Below are 23,496 nucleotides of genomic sequence, written 5' to 3'. Positions count from 1 at the left end.
GCTTTTGCAATTCCCTCAGCACCCCCCTCCCAAAAAAAAAAAAAAAGACAGTATGTGTTTTCAACATTTCTTACTGATACACTAACAGCAGGAGCCAACTCCTCCTTACAATAAACATTTCACTCATAAGAAATGCTGTGCAAGCAATTCAGCATTCTCCTGGTCATTTTTCTCTTTAGACAAGACTTTAATTTTTTTTTAAAATGTCTTTTCTACACAAGAAGTGACTAGCTATAGAACCATTCACCAGCTGCGCATCCTAGCCCCGATTCTACCCAGCCGAGGGGGGCAATGCATTACACCACGCAGGAAAATCCTTCTCGGGCCAAAGACCTCCATCTAGCTCTCACTAAGTACATAATAATTCCCAAAGGTTTCATAAGAAGGTCGATCACAGCTGTGTGACCGGACATCAGAGATCGAGAACTCCCCTGACAAACGACAGCATAAATAACAACCTTAAAAGCCTCGTCCAGGGGGAAGCCGAGCACCTAAATTAGCCAGTGAGGATTTCTCTAGTACAAATGGTAGTTCTCACCCTGCCGTGGTCTGGGCTGGCACGCTCAGCTGAAGGACCAGGGATACTATTTACTTCCATTTAAAGAACTGTTTGGAATTTATGAGCCAATATTTAAGAACAGTTGATAGCCCACTTACATAGAAGACTCAAGCAGATTGAAATAATTTTGTAATTAAAAGGCAGTAAAAGCATATGTGTCATTTCAATGTAATTTCTTGGAAATTCAGTAGCAATTTGATTTTTTTTAATGAGAGAGATTCAAGAGAATGCATTGATCTGATTAGCCTTCACATTCTTTCCTCTGCTTTTAGTGTAAGCCAATCTCCTTACGTGGATTACCAGGCCTATTTAATTTCCTTTCCCTACAAAAAGGAACATCATTTTTCACTGCAATCATAATATGAATTTGACCAATACAAATATGCCGCATTACTGCAATCTGTTATTCACCCATTTCCTTCAGAAAGGGTGAATTCCACAGCTATGAGCTGTAATCCTAGAGGCAGCCTTACTGTTCTCTACAGCCTTTAAAATTGCTTCTTTATGACACTCAATCATAGATTTTCTAACCTGAAGATGACAAATTTGGGAAGAGCTAATCAGCAACAGAATTCGTTTACAATTGATCTACACTGCTGTTTGTTTTGCCTTGTCTCAGAGGGTTGGGCTTTTTAATCTTCACTATTTTTTCCCCAAGCACACATTCAGATGATTTTTTTTCCAATTAAGATTTTTGTTTTAAATATTATCAGATTAACTATGCAGTGCTTCCTACATTTCATCTGTCATAAAAGATGTGTTGATTCATAGGTGCATTACTTCATGGAAATGCATTTACTTTCACATGCCGCGGTTTTCTCTGTCTCCTGTGCAACGCCAACTGCCACATGCAAATCCCTATGTCCAACTCTGACCCACCACCCTTACGTGGGACAAACCGGTTCAACTCAGCATCACATCCAAACCACGCAAAGAAAGCCAGGCAGCGTGTACACTGCAGCAATGACAGATTCAATCTAACCACTGTTAAATCCAGCATCAGAAGTTATTTAACTCATTGTATGAATACACTCTGATGTATTTTCCCGTGCCGCCTTAGTGTAAGACCTGAGCGTGCCAAGGTATCACCATCCTGCCAACATCAGGTCCAGGCACTACAGCAGAGGGAAGGGTGGAAAAGAGATGTCATTTCATCATGCTGGTCACCAATTTCTATTTTGTGGCAGTTTTGAACTAATCTACAATGCAAAGCAGAGCTGAAAACATTCTTGGGCATGCTGCAACCAACTCCTTAATTCATCGTGGGCCGACAGGAATTGATTTTGACTCCAGCCCTCCACCCACGCACCACCAGCAGCAGCAGCACACAGGTTGCACGGGAGCAGCAATCAGCTGCAGTGTCATTGAGACCTTCGGATCAAGATTAAGAACAAAAATATTTTCCCTTTGTAAGGAGAAAAACCTGTTAGGCCTATGTTTATCAGAAAGCCAGAAGGGTTTAATCTTCTTATTGGCTTTAAAAAAAAAAAAGCCCACCACAAAGAAGGCAGCAGAACCAGACAGTAACTCGCACATTGCTATTTTCAGCCAGGGAGAGCATTACCAGCCCTGGGCACACTAGTGAGACAAATGTCATCCCTTCCCAAATGTTAATAAAAGTTAGGGCTCTTTCCAACCGCCTGGTGGGATCTGTCTCCGAAATGCACTTGGGTCACATTCCTCTGCAGCCAAAGTGCAAGAGCTTTAATTTCAAAAGCTGCGCTTAAACACCCACATGACTCCCATGTCCAGGCCTAGGGGTCTATACTGATGTTTCATCCCAAAAAATGCTCCAGTTGGCAATACCACGGAGGGACAGCTGGAGGGTACAGCCAGGGTGTCACATTATTTTAGCCAAGCCTGCCACATGGTAAGTTGTAGCTTTCAAACTCCACGTAGCCCAACCTAGCTATATGCAAGGGAGACAGCAGAGACTCTCCTGTTGCTTCGGCTCTGTTGCAAGACCTTAACCATAAGTCAGGTTCAATGTGCCCTAGCTGCTGGCCACCAGCCTGTTCCTGCTGCCGCCATGCAATGCCATGCTCGCGCCTTCGCTTTGCTGTAGGGATCTGACCCTGCTGCTGGGAAAAATGTGAGGTTTAAGGTGTCCTGGAAGCCATGGCAAGAGCTTTGGTCAATCTTCGGGAAGCACCAAACCACCAGGAGTCTGCAGCTGAGACCCCACAAACCCCAGAAACACTCAGCCATGCCAAAACTTCCCAGGTTCCCAGCAGCTTGTGTAATCAAGTTTACAGAAAGAGGACCTGCAGTGTGCCTTTAGCAACCTAAAAACGAGGCATTTCTTCCCCATTAGGCAAGTCTTCTCCCACACACACATGCCCTCAGGGATTGCTCCCTGTCAGAGCTTTCCCAGCACTGTTAATGTCAGGCAAGTTGCCCAGTGATGCAAGGAGGCTTCCCTTCACCTCTCAGGGTCACAGCTAACTTGGGTGGAGAAACTGCATCACAGGCCCAGACAGGCTACATGGCAAAGACAGGGCTGGAGACTCTTCCAGCAACTCCAAAACTCAGCATACTTGCAGGGGACAGCACACGGGTCCTCTCCTGCTGTGCTCAGAGAAGGCCGCTATGCAACATCATGACCATCCTCCAACGCTCACAAAGCTCCTGAAGCTGAGATTTCATTTTAAGAGGAAGATGAGATGTTTTAAACACAGCTCAGTTTGGTACTTTTGTAAATAAAGACTATGTAGGCACTTACCCTTGCTGCCTGAACCCATAAAGCTACCCAGGCCCTTCGGAGAAAAGCAGACTGCTTGGCACACTCTGCTTGGTAGAGCAAAGAAAGAACCACCACAGGGACACCACCTCTCTGAGGTGCACCAAGTATCCACCAACAACCCATAAAGCAACAGAAGATCCAAAAAGCTGCCAAAATAAAGCCTACCTCAGAGAAACAAAGTCCTTGCAGCAAGCAAGGAGATCACCCAGAGCAACATCTATGATTTTAGAACATTTTAAGGACAAAGCCCAATGCTTGAGAACCGAACTGTCAGTGCCTTCAGCGTATCCAAAAGTTACACAGGCTTCTATGTACCAGACAATCCAAGGGGCACTACCAGCTGTATACACTCATGTAGAAAACTCATCTGCCCTCACTATTTGCATGGTGTTTTTCACAGATTAATATACTTTCACAGTAAAATGAAAGATTATAAATTGTTAAAATTGATTTCACATCAGCAGTGAAGCCAGAGTGAGTAACACACCTGAGGTGACCCAGTCTGCTCGAGGGAACATGAAACCACAGCGTATTGACAGTTTAATTGGCTCAGCAAGAGTTCATTTCCCTCAGATGAAATGCGCCATTGGCCATTTTATCGTTGTATCTTATTGCCACTTTAAAAGTAAAGTAGATGACAATCTAACAAAATGTTTTCTTTAGAGACAGTCCCTGCCTTTATTGCTGGGTGCTGGCTTCTTTCCCCATTTCTTCCCCAGCAAATGCAAACCAGCTCTTGTTTGCATTTTAAATACTTTGCATGATGAGAATGCCTCTATTTCTCCTCTCAGGCCAAGAGGGAAGATGCTGCTGTGCCTGCTTCTGTACTGGAATTACAAAGGAAAAAAACCAAACAAAAATACAGCAGCATCAAGCAGTTCCATAAACACCACATTCAAGGGTAACATGGCATTTATATCATCCTACCATAAGCTAGAAAGATGTAATTTGACTGCTTTATAGCATTAGGAGGCATTTTAAGAATGTTTAGTACTTGAACTATCAAAAGATGATAACTTGCAGCTCAAAAGGTAATTACAGAAAACAGTCCGCTTCTAGAAGCGGAAGACTCGGAGGAGCACAGGAGCTGTCGCTCCCCGGTTACCTCGCAGTTCATGCCCCGACGGGCAGAGGATCGTGTTTTGCCAGCACGGGTTCAGAGCAGACGAGACAGAGGCAGCACCACCATGCTGCACAACGCTGGGACGCAGACGTGGAGGAGCTGCAGGAGACACCGCAGGTATCTCAGCAAGGCCACGATGCTCCTGCAGAGACCCAGCCCAGACAGCTCCCCATCCAAAAGGTCCACATCTATGGAGGCACAGCACCACAGACACAAGAGGATGCGGGTGCAGCATCTGCGACAGCCCTGCCCAGGGAGCAGCCCCGTGGGCAATGCCTCCCTATGCCTCTGAGAAGCAGGGGAGCACCATCCCCTTTCACAGCAGAAAAGCAGCAGTGGAGCTCAGGCGGAGGGACAGTACTCTGGCAGCCGAAGAAAGGCCCATGGGTATCCAGGAATTCCTCCGCACACTCTGAATTGGGGACCATTAAGCCCAGACACCAAGCACAATGTTTAAAAACTGCTGAAGCAGCCCGTAAGCAGTTACAAAAACCCCTCTATTAACTTAATTGCAGGGAAAAAACAAAGAGAGGCAGGATGCAGGAAAGGGATCTCAACCACACACAATTCCCCATGGCTGCATCCTTCAAGCCACAAAGACCCCCAAAACAGGGTCTGGGGATATCTCCCACTGCACACACTTCACTCCTCCACAGATGTGCCAGGGAGTCGCTGCAGCCCTCTGCAAAGGCCATGGTGTAGCCTCTTCCTACAGCAACCAGTCTGTGGGCTCCTAGCACAGGGACCCCACAGGGGCTGCCTCCACGTGGAAACGCAGATGGGAGCACAAGGGGCCATCGGTGTGGGTGTACATTGCAGAGCTCAATAGGGATGCAGGGAAACAGCAACAAAAGCCAACGAGCTCCCTCCTGCAAGAAGGGACCCCAAGGCAGCATGCCGAGCTCTCCATCAGCTGCAAGGGCTGTGCAAAGCTGTCCAAGATGTGCTGGGATTTTGGAAGATCATGGGAAATGCAACCACTCTGGTATAGACTGAAGCAGGGGAGAGGGAGTCATTCCCAGGCAAGGGAAGAGCCCCATGTCTCAGGTTCAGCCTGAAAGGCTCCTCCTGGGAGCAGCCCCATCCAGCACACCCAGAGCCCGGGGAGCTGCACGCCAGTGCCGTGCTGGCATTTAAACTCCAGACAGCAACAGGAAGAAACAAAAGCAAAACCAAACATCTTTCAAAATCTCCCTTCCTGGTAGCATGCACTGTCATGCAATACTTCCAAACCCGTGGTTTATGCGGCTCAGGAGGGCAGTTTCATGCCCTAACTCCTGCATGATGGATTTTACAATTTGTTAAAGAAACTCGTCAATCCTCAGCAGTCATTTTTAATGCCCAGAGCCTCCACAAACTCCTGCATTTTGCTGATCCCCCAATTTCAAATCATTTGAAACTGCTGCTACTATTACAGCTCTGCTCCTAAAGCTAAGCATTATAGCACACTCCAGACTTCCAGCTTCATATGCTAGTGTAATAAACAGATTAACTGTGATTTATGAACAATAAGTTCTGGTTATTTGAAAGGAAACATTACCTCCCTAGACCAATTCCGACAAGTGGAGATCTCTCATTATGCAGACAGCTCTTTCCACCTACCTGTAATCATTGGTTTAGAACATCATGATCAACCTGGGAAACGTATCCCCATAGCTTTCCACTAAAACTTTGTGTATCCAAAGCATCTGGCAGGAACCACTGCCAAAGGCAGAATACTGGCCTGAATTGACCCAGCGGGACAATTCCTATTTTAAATACACATTAATAAAAAAAAATTAAAACACCACCACCACAAGAATCTTTCGGAGAAGAGAGCTGCCACTGTGGAAATAGCTGCATTGGAGCAGGATGCAGTGAGACGTTAGTTAGCAGAGGACTAATTAAGAACAGGAATTGTAAGATGATAGAGATTTATTTGTGGTGCTTATTTACTTGTAAAGTCTAATTAAAGTTTTAATATTCTCTTCCAAAAATTAATTCATCCTTTGATTCCATTCTAAAATGTCAGCTTAATATTTTACAGGCCCACAAGCAAGAGTTCACATTTTCACATGCACTTTTCACAACACACCTGCAGCTATTAAGCTGATCACCCCACTCATATCACATTTGACTACTGCTAAGAATCTTTTTTTTTTTTTTTTTACATTTATTCAGTTAACCATAATTGCTATTTTCCTGCATAAAAAAAGCTGTGCAAGAAGCCTGGCCGATGATCCAAACCTGCCCATTGGTAAGAGATCCGAACACATGGTCCTTCCTGCATTGTCAGACTTAATTGGCTTAAAGACGCTGGAGTATTAAACTATTCCAAACGATAAGACACGAGCTCTGCTCGGCAGCGCCGATATCAGTGGACCCTTCTCAGTGATTAACGTGCAATAGCTCCCACCACGCAGCCCATCTCTTCTCACCTAATTGATGCCGCATGCATCTTGGATTTACCTGTGCAAGGCATAATTAGTAAAGATAAAAGTTCTTATATACTTAAACCTCTTTAATAGAATAAAAGAAATCTCAATTCCCTCACCTTGACTCTAAAGTAGTAACAGTGGCTCGTGAAAAATGAAAAGCCTTGAAGGATTTGGAATAAGAAACTTGGAGATACAATCGCTGATCTTTTATCTTCCAGACTTCAAGCAGAATCAAGTTCTTCAAAGAAAACCCAATAAAGCCCAGACATTTTCATCATAACAAAATAAATAATTCAGTCATACTTTAGAGGACTCTGACATTAGGATCAGCTATTTGATATATTTGTGGCTTAGGTGCCTCTAAACTGATTAAAGATAACCTGATAGAAGCTTGCAATGTCAAAACCGCCTTCATTCCTGACAGATATAAATGGATAGTGTAAATAACTATAAATAACCAAAATGGCTGCATTTATGCCTAATGGAGGATTTACAGCCTTCAGAGCCGCCTGGTAGGACTAAGAGTTACAGCTCTGCCTTTATCCTACCGCAGCACGTGGGGGGAGATGAATCGACGTCCTCCTTGCACCGCCTGCTCTGCCAGAACCACTGAGGGCTCAGCTCCAAAGGGGAGAAAACACAGGATTCTCCCATGAATAAGAGAATACCATACACGTACGGGCAGGTTTATCCATATTGATTTATCACACGGTCTTCCTAGAAACTACTCTGAAAGATCCCAAAAGCCTGTCAAAGCCCCACAGCCCCTGCAAGCTCCCCTTTGGTACCCAGCAGAGCTCCTTTTGTCTTCCAGCTGCCGTTTGCAGAAGGTTAAATGTCATTGCTTTTGAGAGGGAACAGGTCAGGTCTTAGTTTAAGCCTACAGGCTTTCACCAAGGGGGATTCAACCGCAGCATCCCAGCCAATTTTCCAGCTCAGGTAATTGCATTCCTGCCTTCCCAGCATCCCCCACATTTCCAACCAAGTCCAAGAAGCTCTGCAGCTCACTGGAGCTATTTGGGAAGCAGGTGGAAGCAAGCCTTGCACCCACGCAAGCAGCGGGGTGGTTAGACTCAGGGTCAGAAACAGGCGTATGGTCTATCTCGAGATTTACACCACTGCTACTCTGCTGGCTCCAGCGGCCTCACCATCACTGAAAGGAGATTGCAGAGCGGCCACCAACATGCTCCGACAGCCTGGCGTTTGCACCATGCAAAGAGAGGCCACTCCAGGATTTGACTAGCACCAACAGCAAAGGCTGCAGAAGGGCAACGTGAAATCATGCTGATAGCTTATTTAAGCAATGACTTCAAATAATGAAAGCAACTTTCTCCAGGAGCATGCTGCATTACTCCTCCAGAAGCAGCCCCTAGTAGTCAGCTCTCCCATTCCTGTGCTTCACTCTTTGCTGGTTGAGGAAGATGAGCAGCAAGTCCTACACAAAGCAACAGGTGTAGATGCTCCTCTTCCCTTGGAGGGTCCTCCTGTCTTGCAGTCTTTCCACTTTTTAAAAAGTACCTTTTCCCTTGGACAAAGAAGTAGGGAGAGTGTACCATGAACACTGCATCTGAGCAGCCGCTAAAGCTTTAATTTTCTGTTATCCACAGTGCAACACCGTCAATATGCAGGACAAGAAATTAAGTGATCACTGAAAAGCAAATTCCCAAACTTAGGAAGCAGGAGGCATCAGACTGATGAACATGCACACAACCCAGCCCCGGGGAACAGAGATCCTTAGTGGGGGTAAGAAGAAAAAAAAAAACACAATAACAACCCTAGTATTTTCCTGTTTGAGTTCACCTTTCACAAAGCTGAGATATTCAGATTCGGATGTAATATTTAGGAAATCAGTAGTGTTTGCTGAGGGCTTTTTCTGTTGTTTTAATAGGCAGTGAAGAAAAAGAGAGGAGAACGCAAACTGTAGGCAGGGCTCTCGCTGTTTGCCACAGCAGGTTAGTTGCACTAACTCACCAGTTAGTTTGGATGACAACCCCAGAGCAATACTAAATATTACTTGCAAAAAGACATATGAGCAAGTTTTGAAGCAATGTGGTTCAGCCTATGCATGGTACACAATGTAGCTGCCATCAGCTGAGAACCTGAATGTGCACACCCGGGTAGATAGCAGCACGGATACACCACATGAAAGCAAAAAAAACCTGCCCCCAAAGAAATTCTAGAGTAAGATTTAACTGCAGTCAAGGCAGCTACAATCTATTTTAACACTGTCAAAGGCAGCAAGTTTCCAAAGGATTAAATCACTACTTAAATCATCTTCATAATTTTAAAAAATGCCTGTAAGATAAGACCGGGAGCTAATTGTACCATTTAAATTTAGTAAAGGGAGGATTTTTTTGGTTGGGATTTTTCCTTCATAACTTCAATAAAGAAAAAGCCCAAGGGTCTAAAATTAATAATCCAATAAACTTTGCTAAGTGAACATTGTAACAGATAGGCCTGGATGAGATTTTCTGTAAATGCCAGACAATTTCCCTTGATCTTTATCAACGGAGATGCTGCTCTAGCTTCAGCGGGAAGAAATTAAATTTGGTGCAAAATAATAACATCTGGGTGAGATTTTGTTTGTCAAACTAGCAGTCCCTTTAGATGCCAGGCTAAAAATATTAAAATTAACTCTGAGGGGTTTCACATTTGTGTTTTTAATATGAGTGGTTAGGATATGTTTCCATACCAACATATTACCCTGCTCTCAAGAGCGGTGCAATTACCCATCCTCAGCGCAGGATCCCCGAGCAGATGCTGGGTCCGACCCAACGCAAGACACACCGAGCTTTCTCCCTTGCCAGAGCATGCCTGTGAGAGCCGTCATTGCTTGGAGCAATCCCACTCCTACGGTCCCAGTTCCTGAAGCCACAGGGCACCTGTCCCTAGCTTCGAGCAGAGACACCACGTGGGAGTAGGACCTGCAGGAGATGCTCAGGGACCACGGGGGCTCCAACAGCGGTCATGAGTGCCTCTTCCCTGACCATCCCAGCTTTGCCCCCTGCAGCTGAACACAGCCTGCACAGCCCCAGGGACAGCCCTGCCATGGGCATCCTACACTCCCCAGCTGTGCCAGGGCAGCAGCAAGATTTCTGACCTGCCACCAGGTGTCATAGCACATACCTTGGCAACATAGGAGGAAGCAAACAGCACACTGGTGAGGTTTGATTTGAGACATTGCACCCCAGTGCCAGATCCCTTAGTGATGCCTCGAGACAAAAGCCTGTTCCCGGTGCCAAGAAACAAGAAATCAGACCACCTTACGTTGGGTGCAAGCACAATTTCTATAGCTATAACAGTCTCTGGCACGGCAGCCATCAAAATACTCTTACACAAGCAGCAATCAAAAGATCCACTTATTTAAAAACGTGTTCTTCTACAGACTTCAAGACTAAATTTAAAGATAACAAAAGTACACGTTTTCAAAGTCTAATGAATTGCCCTTCCAAGTCCAAAACACTTTGTACGAGGCAAAGTGAGCTCCTCAAGGGTTCCAGCTAGGAATTCCTCTTCTACAATGAGATTGCAAGAGATCTTTAAAATTAGTCATGATCTCTTTTTTATTAGCAGAAGTGGTCAGGAATTCTTCAATTAAATGCTTTTCTTCCCCACCACCAAGAAGAATGGCAATTCAGTATTCAGTAACATCAGGTCCAAAACGCCTGCACAAGGAAAGGGCTCTCATGACCAGGATGGAAATCAAAAAAAAGAAAAAGGAAAAAAAAAAGAAAATATCAGAGCAAGGGATTCAACTCTGTACAGGAGATACGGCAAGTTCAGAGCTAGAGCACCCGACTGTGCCACGCTATGCACAACCTGTAGTAACATAGGGTGTCATTCCTATACACAATAAAACCTCTAATGTTACAATGCTTTTGTCAAATGGTCGAGGAGGAGGTAGACACTTTGTATTCTGGCCAGGTTATTCACCATTTCTGAAGCTAGGCCACATTTCCAATGCCCAGGAAACCACACTCATTAGTTTTACCCCACTCTTTTTAGCAGAATTGGAACCTAATGCTCACTGCATTAAGAAGCATTGGGGAAAAAAAGATGCTGTTACCACCTCAGCAATTTAATCTTACACCCAAGAAAAACAACACATTAGACTTCATCAGTCAGTTGTGGACCAGAACAGAGCTTTGTCATGATCTCACAGGCTTTGGGTCTTGCTTTAAGTGATGCATGAACAAAAATAAATCAATTATTCTGCAAAAATATCAGCAAGAAAACAATGCTTGATTGCTCATGCCTTCTTTTTTAAATATAGGCAAAAATGCCATTAACGTAGAACAGTGGAACCTCAATACGAGAGCACTCAACAAACAAGCAATCATTTCACCGCACATTAACCATGGATGGAATAAGTTTTGCTTGCATAAAGGCCCTAAAAAAAAATTATTACAGATTTATGTGACAAACTCGTATCCACAGTAGAAAATATTTTCAAAAACCAGTTTTGCTAAAAATACAATACATCACATTATCGTTAGAAGAAGATAGTGTGTGGCATCAGGTTACCAAGCACTCAAATATCCCATGGCAAGCACCAGGGACCACACTTGTGAACAAGGCAGCCCCTACCCAACTTCACATGAAATAACAGACTTTGTTTTGCGACGGCTAACAATAATCAATACACATTTTAGATGCTTACCAAGCATTACACTGGGTTTGCAACCTGATCACATTGCTACAACATGTTTTTTGGGACTGGCAGAATCACACAAGATGGTACTTGCACAGTCTAATTCTTGGTGAAGTGGGTTTTTCATTTATTTTTAAATTTGCACTTGAAGAGATTTAGTCTTTAAATTTACATTTGCTGTTTCAGCTACAGGAATATTTAGGACAAGCACTGCAGAGCTGGCATATACCAAACCAGGTGTATTATTTATTATAAATAAGCACATATAATATATACAAACATATGAAAACAAGTGAACAGAAAGCTTCCAGCCACCTGCACTTCTGATTACGCAGTGCTGAGGAAGAGGAGCAGAAGCGCCTCCTCATCCCACCCCCCAGCGCTCACCTTGGAAGATGGCAGCGTTCTGGATGACGAGGAACTTCAGCTCCATGCTGGCAGACTGCAGGAGCTGCTCCATGTTCAGGCGGGCTGTTGCCTGGTACTTCTCCTCCATCTTCCTCGAGCAGCACGTGGAGCCCTTCGGGATACATACTTGGAGATCGGCCCCTGGACAGAGACACAAGAAGGGCAGAAAACTTGCATTAGGAGGTGAAATTGCTGGGAGCTGAGAGGAAGCCAACTCCATACGTTGGTATCGCTGCAACTACTGTTTGGGCAAACTGATGACATTTCTGGAATCTGTCCTGAGCAAGCAGCTCAGGAAGACGACCGATAAGGCAGAGCCAGGACTGCTGAGCAATAGCCCCCGAGAGCTTGCTACGCACACATGCCAGCACGCTGCTGGGTTTAGCTCCCACACTCCACCCACTGATGTGTTGGTGCTGAGCAGAGCGATCCAGAGCATCGCCTCGCTACCTCCTGCATGCCTACCAGCACACTGGTAAGGGGCTGCAGGCAGCCAGAAGAGATGGAGTGGGAGATGGAAAAAGCAGCCAGGATTTGAAGCTGTGGATTTACAATGAGTAGAGCAACGCACATAGCTCAGCACACAGGATATGCTTGTGATTTGCATAGAGACTTAAAACAAATAACAACTGCATTATCTGCCTCTAATCTCCATCCTTTTATATCCACAGCAATAACAGTAACAACAGGAGGGCACAACAATAACAATTTACTTTTTTTTTTTTAGTGTAGACTTCCAAGTTGTACATACCTCCTGAGTCCTCCCACCAATTTCACCATCCCATCCTTCCTCCATCCCAACAGGCAAAGCCCAAAGTTAATCATTTCACTTGTGCAAGTCCCGCTGCAGACAGACAGGTCCTGAGGCACACGCTGAGCATTGCAAAAGGCAAATGCCTTTGCAGCAGCAGACATGCAACTGCATGGCTGCACGGGCAGCACCTCCACCCATTCACCACAATGGTAGAAAAGCCAGGGTGCAGAGGCAAGAGGAGCATCGCTTGCTCTGGCATCTCAAGCTGCAGCTCAAAGGACTAGTCAGTGATGCTAAATTTTTGGTTTTGACATTCCCAGACCTCTCACTCCTGGAGGCAGTGGACAAAGTTAGCTTTCATTTTAGGAAAAGTGCTGTTAGCTAAAAGGTGATAAATAAAATCTAGAAAATAAAATATTCATCTTTTGGGTTCAGACAACAGGAGAAATGGAACAGAAGAGCTGGAAGTGGCAGCAACAGAAAGTCTCAACCAACTTTCAGTAGCAAACCATGGCCCTGCAACAAGCTCATATCAAAGCAACAGCCCTTATCATACAAAACACATCTAACCCGATGCTGCTGTTAGAAACTCAAAGAGTAAGCAACAACTCCATTAAAAACAGCTATCCAGGGCCAGACAGCAGCAAGAACCTTCCATTTCAGTGTCTGCCACCCAAACTGCAGCGTGCCCCCAGCACACCAGTGCAGGATGAGCTCCCCATTAGGCTCAGCACTGCCCAGAACCAGGATTAGGAAGCAGTCCCCAAGCCAGCGACTGACAGCCCAGACAAGGCTGAAGGCTCCATGCACCCCTCAGCCCTCCCTCTGTCTTCCCGTTTGCTACAGAGGTTCTTTCCCTCACTAAAAGCAACTTCAGTAATTTACATATCTGCTCTGGAAGGATTACGCACCCTTCCAGGTTCTCCTCTCCTCAAGAGTCTCTTACCACATCTACTGTCTCACTAATTACTAGAAAGTGTCAAAAGTCACTTTTGTAAGTGTAGCCTAGAAGAACAGGATTAATACTAATGTCACTTCAATCGTGTATCTCCTGAAGAAGAGTCACGCACACCGCGGAGGGAAAACAGCTGTCAGGGCTTGGGAGCAGTGGCAGCAGAAACCCTCCTCCCTCCAGCCCCATCCCTTCCCCGGCACAGCCTGGAAAAAAAACATTGTGAAACACTCTATCTGCAACGTGCATTTCACGTGCAAAAAGGAGCTTCAACCAATGCAAGTCCTACCCCCACTGCAAAACACCACATGGCAAAGTGGGAGAAAGAGGCACAGCCCAGGGCTGGACCCACACCACCATCCTGGCTCCATCCCTACCCGCTGCCTCAGTTTCCCCTTCTGCAAAACAGGGTACGCAGCAGAAATTCCTTCATCAAGCCCTCCAACAAAAAGCCAGCACCACTGACATCTAAAGATCGAGTCTCAGCGGTTCATGAACTAACCCACTCCAGGAGTACAGCGACAGGTATTTCATGCATTGGAAAAACAACCGGGACCATAAAACCACGTAACAGCAAGACACTGTGTTAATGAGAGAAGCGGTTATATAACAGCAAGTTAAAGAGGTTTTTTTAAAGTCAAATCCAAGTCAATTTACACCGCAAAAAGGCTTAGCATGGTCCCTTTAACACTACAATACAGCCATAAATGTCTTGTTAATATAAAGCTTTTTTCTTCCTACATTTATTATATTAGGACACATTTCAAATTAAAAAAAAAATCCTTCCACAATTAATGGAAATACCAATATAGAAAATCTGAGAGCTGGCAATTAAGAGATCTGTGCAAGTGAAAGCCAGGGACAGGAAGCAGCAAGGTCATCTACCCACCTCCTATCCTTCTTTTTAGCAATTAAGCCAATTTCTCCCCTTAAATGGATTTTTATTTCTGCGAAGTAAGTAAAGACAGACGCGTGCTGTAGTAGAGCAATCACGGAGGAGGAGGAAAAAGCCTGGGAATTAACTCTGACAGCTTAAAACATTTTACAGAGATAGCCAACTAACACCAATGACCAGAAACGTCATGGTAAATGCAACAGGTCAATACAGGCAGGACAGACTCTTATCAGCTACCAGGGACCAGGTCCTTCTGGGCGCAGAGCATTGCTGCAGAAGGCCAGGGAGCGGGGGCCTGACTCCCATCTGCCAGCTATTTTCTGTACGTGGCTTTCCCAGCTGGCGAGCAGACCCACACAGTCCCAGCTGTAAGGCTCAGCAGTAAGGAAAGGTTTTGATGCCCATTCCCCCAGGAGCCACTAACCCACCCGCTGACCCCAGCCACAGCAGACACAAGTGGAACAGGGACAGAGCTTTTTGACCTGCAAGTACATTTGGGGGTTATTCATGGTGCTGCTTGGAGGAAGCTCTTCTGCATTCATGCTGCAGCACCACCCAAAAGACCCAGATCCTGCGCCCCAAGCGCTAGGCGCTGTGCGAACCACGCGTGCTCCGGAAGCGTGTGGATGCAGAGACACAAATGCCTGGAAACACGCTGCAAGCCTACGGATCAGACGCTAGCATGAATTAAACCATGGTGTGTTTCTGGCTCCATAAATGCCACAGGAAAAGGTCCTGTGAGTCATCAAATCCTACCCCCTGCCTCCCAATCCACCCCCTCTGAGCATTTCATCTAACAAACGCCTCCAGTGATAGCTCCAACCTGTGAGATAGCAAAGCCCATTCCACTGCCTAATGGCCCTTACTGTTAAGATTGTTTTTATCTCCCAACCTACACACCCCCCTTTCTCTTAAAGTTTCAACCCATTACACTTCATAATTCCAGGCTCAGCCCTTGCAAACAACCTCTGCCTTTTGCTATAGATCATTACAAATTCATTTTTGGAAAGAAAGTGTCCCACGAATTACTCCAACCATTTTACTAAACTGCATTTGGATGCTCACATACCAATCTTTGCATGATTAGTGATACTGATGCCATGCTAAGCACGGGAGCCTGACCCTCCGACACCCAACTCCCATGGGTGGGAAGGAGCTGGATGTGGCCCCTTCCACAGGTGCCGCGAATGCCAGGCACCATCAGAGCGCTGTGCCATTTATGCCATCTTGGGGAACAGCAGTGTAAATGCTCCAGTAATTTTGCATATGCTTCTAGCTGACACAACTAATCTCTACAACTGCAGTAATTTCAGCAGCACCCTGCCTCTTCCTCCTTCTGACACGGGGAATTTTTACTGAAGACTAGGTAGTACTGAATTTAAAGCATTAAATTTGACTTTGATGTACAATTATTCCCACAGATAGGTGGTTAGTACAGCAGAAGTGAAAATAATTTCAGTGGATTAAATGTCAAAAAAACCCTTTGAGATCATCTGCAGGCAGTAATAGACTCCTCTGTGAGGCTGAAGGACTGTATTTTGATTTTAAGCATCCCAGGATAGCCCCAACCCTGTCATCAGATACAGGCGGACAAGCTGTGCTTTCCACTGAGGCACGCTAGCCTGCCCACCCAGATCACACGGCAGCTTAAATCAGATTAACATTCCCCCAAAATTTACCCCAGGCATTGTCAAAATAAGAAACTGGCCCTGCTTAATGTTACATGCGACGGGAGAGCTCTGCTACCCCATGCAGCAGCATCCTTCGTCTTCTGTGGTCTGGAAACATCGGAGGGCCTCGTCCCAGCCTCTTTGCTCACGATTTGTTAATACCACCCACAAGAAAGCTGCTGCTTTGTGTTAATTTTCTTTCTCTAATTGTTTCACAGTCAGCATTATGCTTTAAACAGATAAAAGCAGTGATTCAACCTTTAAATATAGTGGATTTTCCTGCAGCTATTCTCATACTTTTTTTTATTAAAAACCTCCTTTTAAATTATGTGACTAAAGGGTCGCGCATCTGTCACTGGCTTTTAATGCTCAGCATTTGAGGGGGAAAGGAAATGCAACTGTTCAGAACCCAGGTTAAGTGCTGATCTTTTTAAAACCTAATTTAAGAGATATAAATTATAAACCAACCTCATTCAATAGGTGATTAAAGTTGGAACAGTATGGGTACTACACGGGATATTTATCACTGCTTAATTATCCTTTATTTTCTATTCCATCTTGTGTTTCACAAGGCCATCTGACTCTGAACTCCTCCCCAAGTCTTGCAGTGTTGGCCAGATGATTGCCACACAAATATAACGCTCTATAACACTGCATCTTTTAAAAGTAGTAGTTATGGAGAAAATAGAGAAGTTTTACAGAGTAAGAGTTTCCTCCTAAAAAATGTACAAATGTATCAACAATATTGTCATGGAAAATATGGAGTTAATTTGTGGGCACCCACTCTCCATACACATTTGTTACAGGCACACACCCCCCCAACAGCCATTCCAAAGACTGGGAAGAACACTGTTCAGGATGTTGTTAAAATTAACGCCTGGGAAAAAAAAAAAAATTAATGATCTCACTATAAAACCACTGCCTGGGGAGGTTACTAAACTTTAGGGTTCTGCTCCTGCTCTCTTAACTATCAAGAGAGCAACTTGCAGGCCTGAAATAATTAAGAACAGAAAACTCAATTATCTAGTAAACTAAGACCTTAAACCACCATGCTATGCTAAATGGAAAGGCTGCACGGGGAGGAGTATCAATATCCCACTCGGGAAAAACAGGATAAAAGAGCAGGAGTACAAAGGGACCCAGCTCGCGAGCCAAGGTGCATCAAGTCCAATGGGAAGAGTTGGTATTTTCAGTTCTTAAATTGTGCATCGGCACACACTATCTGCCAGAAAAAAAGAAAAAAAATAAAAAAGCTTGCCACACTCAGCCAGCCAGTTGTAAAGCTTTACACCTCTACTCCAAAAGCAAAAGGTTAATCTCCTCTGTTTTCTTAGGGTGAATCCATATTTGCTTCCATCAAAGAGAATGAACAAAAAGCTGGAAACTGGACTCTGCCGTGGGAGGAGAACAGACCCACCAGCAGATATTTCTGCCGAGAAAAATATTCCTTGACTTCCACGCAACCAGGGGCAGAGATGTCTGTCCCTTCCCCCTGTCTCGGCAAGGCGACGACTCCCCTCTTCCCCTCTACCCACATACACCAGCCCAATTATATGGAGCATCACCACTAACACAAAGAAATCTGAATGGCAAAGAGGAGAGAAAACAGACCGCGGAGGGGGTGAAGGAAATTCAAGCTACTCTTTATACATGAGAAATTATGCAGGGAAAAGACAAAAGGAAGAAGAAAATCAAGACAGGCAGTGTAAGAGAGAGAGAACCTATTTATTAATGACTGCGAGCAGCTGAGGCAGTCACCCCAGTGCAGAACTGCAGGTTGGCTCACGAGCTGGCATTAAGTCCCAACTTCAGAAGAAGCTATGAAAAGCACTCTCCCACCACCCTGCCTTCGCTCCTCTCCAGCACAAGGCCTCTCATCTAGCTCAGTCGAGCTGTTGGCATGAATTACATCCTCCCACCCCTCCGAAGAGTCAGCTGCAGCTCACGGTAGTTAGGTCGTGCTGCTCCCCACCTCCAAGCATGCCAAAGCATGCTCCGGAGCTGCAAAAACCTGGTCCCCGGGCTGCAGGACCAGAGGAGACCAAGTTTCTGCTCACTGCCTAATGCACGCCTTCAGCTAGAATTACTCCCAGAACATTAATGCCGCTCATGAAACAGCACGACACATTCCTCACATTTATCAGAACTGCCTTTTTCTTTTTTCTTTTTTTTTAATTAAAAGAATCAGTCTGGTGTGGCTGGGATCCTTCACAGGGAGCACTGAGCCAATGTCCCCCCAGCCCACGCACCACTGATCTAGTTAAACGGAGCCGTGGGACGTTTCTCCTGCCTGTGTTGCAACTCGGCAGCATTTCCTTTACTTATGCCTTCAGCCACAACTGCTCATAATGCAAAATCTGGCTTCCAGAAATCGTTTTCTGCTTGTGTCAAAAAAAACCCTCCATGTTTTAAATAAGTTGTTTAAACCCCGAGTTTCTCCAGGGTGATATGACCTATAGGCAAAGGTTCTCAGAATTGATTCCATGGTGATTTGTGACTGGGAACTCCAAAACTTTTTTTAATTGACAGATGTATGAAAGGAAGAAAAGCAATAAACAGAAGCCTGGAAAATAGTCCTTGAGTGATGTTCCCCTATTACAGAGATTTATGCAGCTGCTACTAGGAGAAGCAAGTGCTCTGAAGTGTAATTACTACACAGAGTCATGCAAGATGGGCCAGATCCAAGGTATAAGCAAGCAGTCATTGCTTTAATTATGATCAAGTTTATGTACTTAGGCAAATGTAAAATCCACTTTCGATTTGATATGTGGGAACTTTATCATCGTAACAAGCTGGAAGTATTCACTTGAAACGCCAGCCGTGTTAGGAGATATTGATCCAGCTACCAACAGGCTCTACAGAAAGGCAAACGGCTCTTTTTCGCCTCCTGAAAATCAGGGATGCAGCTGCAGCTCCCAGGGGAGCAAGAGCACGACTGAGCAACTCCAGCAACCTGAATCCTGCTGGCAAAGGAAGATGCCTAGGCAAAGGCACCCACTGCAATCACAGCACTGCCCGCAGCTGGGATGGAGGATGCCACTGGTTTCTGGGGAAAGGACTGACCACATTGCAGCACAGGGGCCCCAGCAGCCCCCCAACACTCACAGCACAGCCTGCAAGGACCCGCCGGGAACACCCTGGCTGCCCACCCCTCTGGCACCTCTCGCTGTAAAAATGCACTCCGAGAAAGTTACCTAGGGATTAAAGCAAATGTTGCACCACTTTCACAGAAACAGAGGAAGACATTTCTTTGATTACAGACAACAGAATTTGTCATTTTAGTGGTGATAAGAGCAGCTCCTTCCCCTCCCTGCAACTCTCCGTGCAAACGTTTCATCACAAAGTATTTCCAGCACTACCTCCACACTGACCAGGACATTGAGGCCCTGTGGAGAAAAGATAGAAGAGATGCTGCTCCTGCAGCTACTCTGAAAGGAGCATTAAGAAAAGAGGAAAAATTAATACGGGAAGGGGATGCAAGAATAGGAAGGGATAGGGGAAGTACTCTCTCACCAAGGACTTCCATCTAAGTTCTCCCTCTCGATCTAGTGGCTGTTGGTAAGCTGAGGTATTGCTACAGTCCTCCAGACCAAAGGATTGGGGATTTGCACCAGCAGACACACCACCTTGCATTCCCAGCCCTACACACCCTGCTTCTCCCCTTCCTCTCCTGTGCTGCAGCAGATCGTTGCTGAAGCAACTCTTGTATTTCTGGCCTGTGCAACACTGTATGCAAGAAATGTAACTCAACACATCGTTATTAAAAGCAGTTACTGCTGGCAATGATCTTATTGCACCTCGCCTGCCTGTCACGTTTGCCTGTTATCTCTTCCTTTTCATACTTTGATCATAAGCTTTTCAGGGCAGGCGTATTTAACCTAACACAACAGCACCCGAGTTCTTCGGGCAGCTCTGTAACACAGCTATCAAAACCTATCCGTTTGCGTACACACACGCCAAGCGCACAGCCACCCACCTGGAGGAGCCGACACTCCCTAGTTACCAAAAAGCTGCAAAAGGACCTTTAAAAGGCAGGGAAATCAAGTATTTCAGTTGTATTTTAAAATAGGCATGAGGCACATATACTGAAAGCAGCCTCATAGGGCATAGGTGATGAGGTTTGGTGCGGCACCACGCAGGCAGCCACCTGTAATGGTAATAGCACAGCACAGTAACACCTCGCCCAGATCCGTAACAGCCTCCTGCCCGGGTCACCGCGTCCCGCACGATACACGCACAGGTCGGAGAACGCTGTGCTGCCCGCTTCCAGCCCCGTTTTCTGGAGCTGTGGCAGCCCTCGAGCTCAGGGAGGGGATGAGGGTCTGGATGAGCGGGATTTCCCTCAGAGCACAGCTTTGCTCATCACAGCGCTGCCCGGCACACGGCGCCTTGTGCGAAACTGCCCTGGCAGACCCGGGGCCGGCGGAGACGTGACGGGTGCGCGGGGCCTCCGCTCGCCGGGCAGCGATACCGCGTTCCGCCGGGCGTCTCACACCGGACCCCCGGCAGAGGCATGCGAGGCGGCTGGTTCTGCAGGCAGCAGAAGTTTGCGTATGAGCGTCCTCTAGGTGAAAGACCCCCCCGAAGCAAAACGAGAGCGGTAAAAGACCCGCTCGTCTAGATTTCCTTCTGAGGGACGTAACCGCAGGCTCCGTTTTAACCCGGCTGGATGCAATGGGGCGCACCCGAAGTGCGGAGCCCGGCGATCACCGCCACCGAGCGGCCGGCAACCCTGCGCCCCGGCTGCCAGGGAAGAGCCGCTCCCCGCGGGAAAGGGGGCAGCCCGCACCCGGCTCCGCAGCGTCCCGCAGCCGCACAGCGATTCCCCCACATGTACCCCGGGGCGCAGCAGCCGTTTCGCGCCGCACCCGAGCGGCCCCTGGGCACCACGTCCCCCCTCTCTCAAGGCACCGGCGAGCCCCGCGGGGGGAGTGGCGGCAGGCCATGGGGCCGGGCGGTCTCACCTGGCACAGGGCTCTCGGGCACCCACTTGGCTCCGGGCTGCAGCACCTGGAAGGCGGCGCGGACCGGGCGGCAGGCGGCTTCCCCCGCCAGCTGCGCACCCCCCGGGGCGCCGAGCAGCGCGGCCAGCAGCAGCAGCAGCGCTCCGCCGCTCCCCGACATCCTCCCGGGGCACCGGGGCGCTCCTCTACAGCCCGCCGGCAGGCATTCCCGCCGGGCCAGCTCCGCGCCGGGATCGGGCTGCTACACGACGGAGCGGGGAAGCGCGGACCGGAGCTCAGCCCCGCGCCTCGCGCGGCGCTCCCGGAGCGCCAGGACCGGCTCCGCGCGCACCGCCCCGCACCGCCCCGCCGCGCGCCCATTGGCCCCCGCCCAGCCGGCTCCCGCGCTGATTGGTGCCCGCCCCCGTACCGGCGAACTTGCCCCGCGCGCGGCACCGCCCCGGCGCTCATTGGTCCCGCGGCGCCTGCCCCGCCCGGCGCGCGCCTCACCTGCCCCGCAAACCGTCCTGCGCCGCGCGGCAGCTCGCGGTACCGGTGCACGCTTGCACGCGGTGGGGGTTGCACTGTTGCTTGCAGGGGCAGCCCCGCGTTTGCATGGGGCGGGGTGCAGCAGCGTTGCAGGTTTACACGAGACCGGGTGTTGCTCTGGTGCTTCCGCATTTGCTGTCTGTGCAACGAAGCACCTGCGTAACTCGGCCCGGCGTTTTGCGCAGCACCACGCGTGCATCCCACGCGGGATTCGAAGGATGGGTAGTCTCTCGTTTGCACATGCACATGTAGCATGAGTGCATTGTGCTGCATCGTGAATAAATAGAGCGTCTCTTAAGCCCTCACCATCCCCAGTTTGAGGTGCCAGGGAGAGCTGAGTTAGGCTGCAGGCAGCACCCTTCCCCTTCGACTAAGGGGCAGTGGGACCTCACTTGGGAACTCTGCGGTGAGAGCAGAGCGGTGCTGAGCACAGGGTCCCTGGCATGGCACCAGAGACCTGGATAACCCGGTCTCTGTGGGGGCCCAGGGGTGCCCACGGGTCTGGGGTGCCACAGGGTGAGCACTGGCCAAGTTACCAGAGGGGCTACGCTGGAAACAGGCAGCCACGCATGGGCAGGCTGTATTGCTCTGCCGAGACCATTTCCCCGCCAGTTTCCAGCCGGAGCTGTTGGGAACCCCTCGCTTACCGAGCTGAAGCCCCCACAGAGTCCCGCAGGCCTGGCCAGACCCTACGTCCCCCAGCCACGGGGACCCTCACTGTGGCACCGGCCGGGGCTGGGCCAGCCCAGCTCTGTCCCACCAGCAAAATCCCCCTAAATACCAGCATGCGTGCTCAGCTGGAAGGGGCCCAGCTGGGCATTGCTCAGCAAGCAGCTGTAGAAAGTGGGAAGCGAGCAGGGCAGGGTGAGGGAAGGTTTTATGTTTAAAAAGCAGGAACCATGTACAAAAAATGGCCAAAATTGTGTTTGCCCAGGCTGTCTCCTCACTGCTTGCCCCCCCCATCCCCCGTCCCCTCCAGCCTGCACAATGCTGCTTCTGCAGAGAAAAACAATGAGGGAACAAGCATAAGCAGAAGAGCAGGGAAAAAAAATCTATTTAAAATTTCCAGTGCAAATACAGGATCAAATTATCGCTAATGGCTCGCTACCAGCTCTTTTTCACTCTGAAATTTTGAAGAGGGATGAAAAATGAAAGTCCAACCTGCGTGTTTGTTCTAAGAAAATGCCTGCCAGGGAGAGATTGTTAAATTATATTATGGATATGAGACTAATAAGCTGGAATGTGCAACACGTCTCGTTGGTTAATGGATTGTCAGAGCCTATTGCTGTCCACAGACTGCACTATTTATTATCCGTTTATTGTGTGTAGTAAGCACGGCTGACAAAACTCCCATTAAGCGGGTAGCAAAAAGTCCCACTTTGCAGGAATTCAGAGGAATCCAGAAATTTCATTTTGCTCAGAGGAGCAGGTGCTCCACGGTGCAAACTGCGCCTGAATTCAGCAGAGCGAAGAGCCGCTGTGCACTCAGTGATACGGATGAGGATTCATCCTTTACACGTTTCCATTTCTTACATGAAATACCCTCACACGTGCTTCGGCTCATGTGAGCCACGTCGTGCTGGATAGTTAATGATTCTTTTCTGCATCCCCTTCTTTGATTCGGTGATGGATTTGTTATGTTTGGGGTTCGGGTACAGTATTGCTTTAGGTTAGGAATCAATTGGACCAAATTGCAAAATACAAAGGCTGGTATTTGAAACACTCCTTTATATACATTATTGCAATCTGTATTATGTTTATGGTCTGAATTACAGTTGTCTAAAAGGCATTCAAGCATCTTCTGTGTTCATCTTCAAACCTGCTGTATGTAT

The 23,496-nt window shown here is 47.4% G+C and overlaps 1 protein-coding gene across 2 annotated transcripts in view; it reads right to left on the bottom strand.

Annotated features, from left to right (window-relative positions):
- GPC3 (glypican 3) overlaps nucleotides 1–21,449 on the bottom strand; it is a 153,411-nt gene extending 131,962 nt beyond the window's left edge. For both annotated transcript variants that reach the window (XM_054839327.1, XM_054839328.1), the window contains exons 1-2: nucleotides 21,137–21,449; nucleotides 11,881–12,042 (exon numbers count right to left, since the gene is read on the bottom strand). In XM_054839327.1, coding sequence (XP_054695302.1) covers nucleotides 11,881–12,042; nucleotides 21,137–21,296 — 322 coding nt within the window. In that variant the 5' untranslated portion in view covers nucleotides 21,297–21,449. The remainder of the gene's footprint in view (nucleotides 1–11,880; nucleotides 12,043–21,136) is intronic.
- Between the last annotated feature and the right edge of the window lie 2,047 nt (nucleotides 21,450–23,496).

This window comes from Grus americana, chromosome 12, assembly GCF_028858705.1.
Source record: "Grus americana isolate bGruAme1 chromosome 12, bGruAme1.mat, whole genome shotgun sequence".
Taxonomy (NCBI): Eukaryota; Metazoa; Chordata; class Aves; order Gruiformes; family Gruidae; genus Grus; species Grus americana.
Note: the sequence above shows the minus strand (reverse complement) of the source record. Positions and strands in the feature narration are given on the sequence as shown.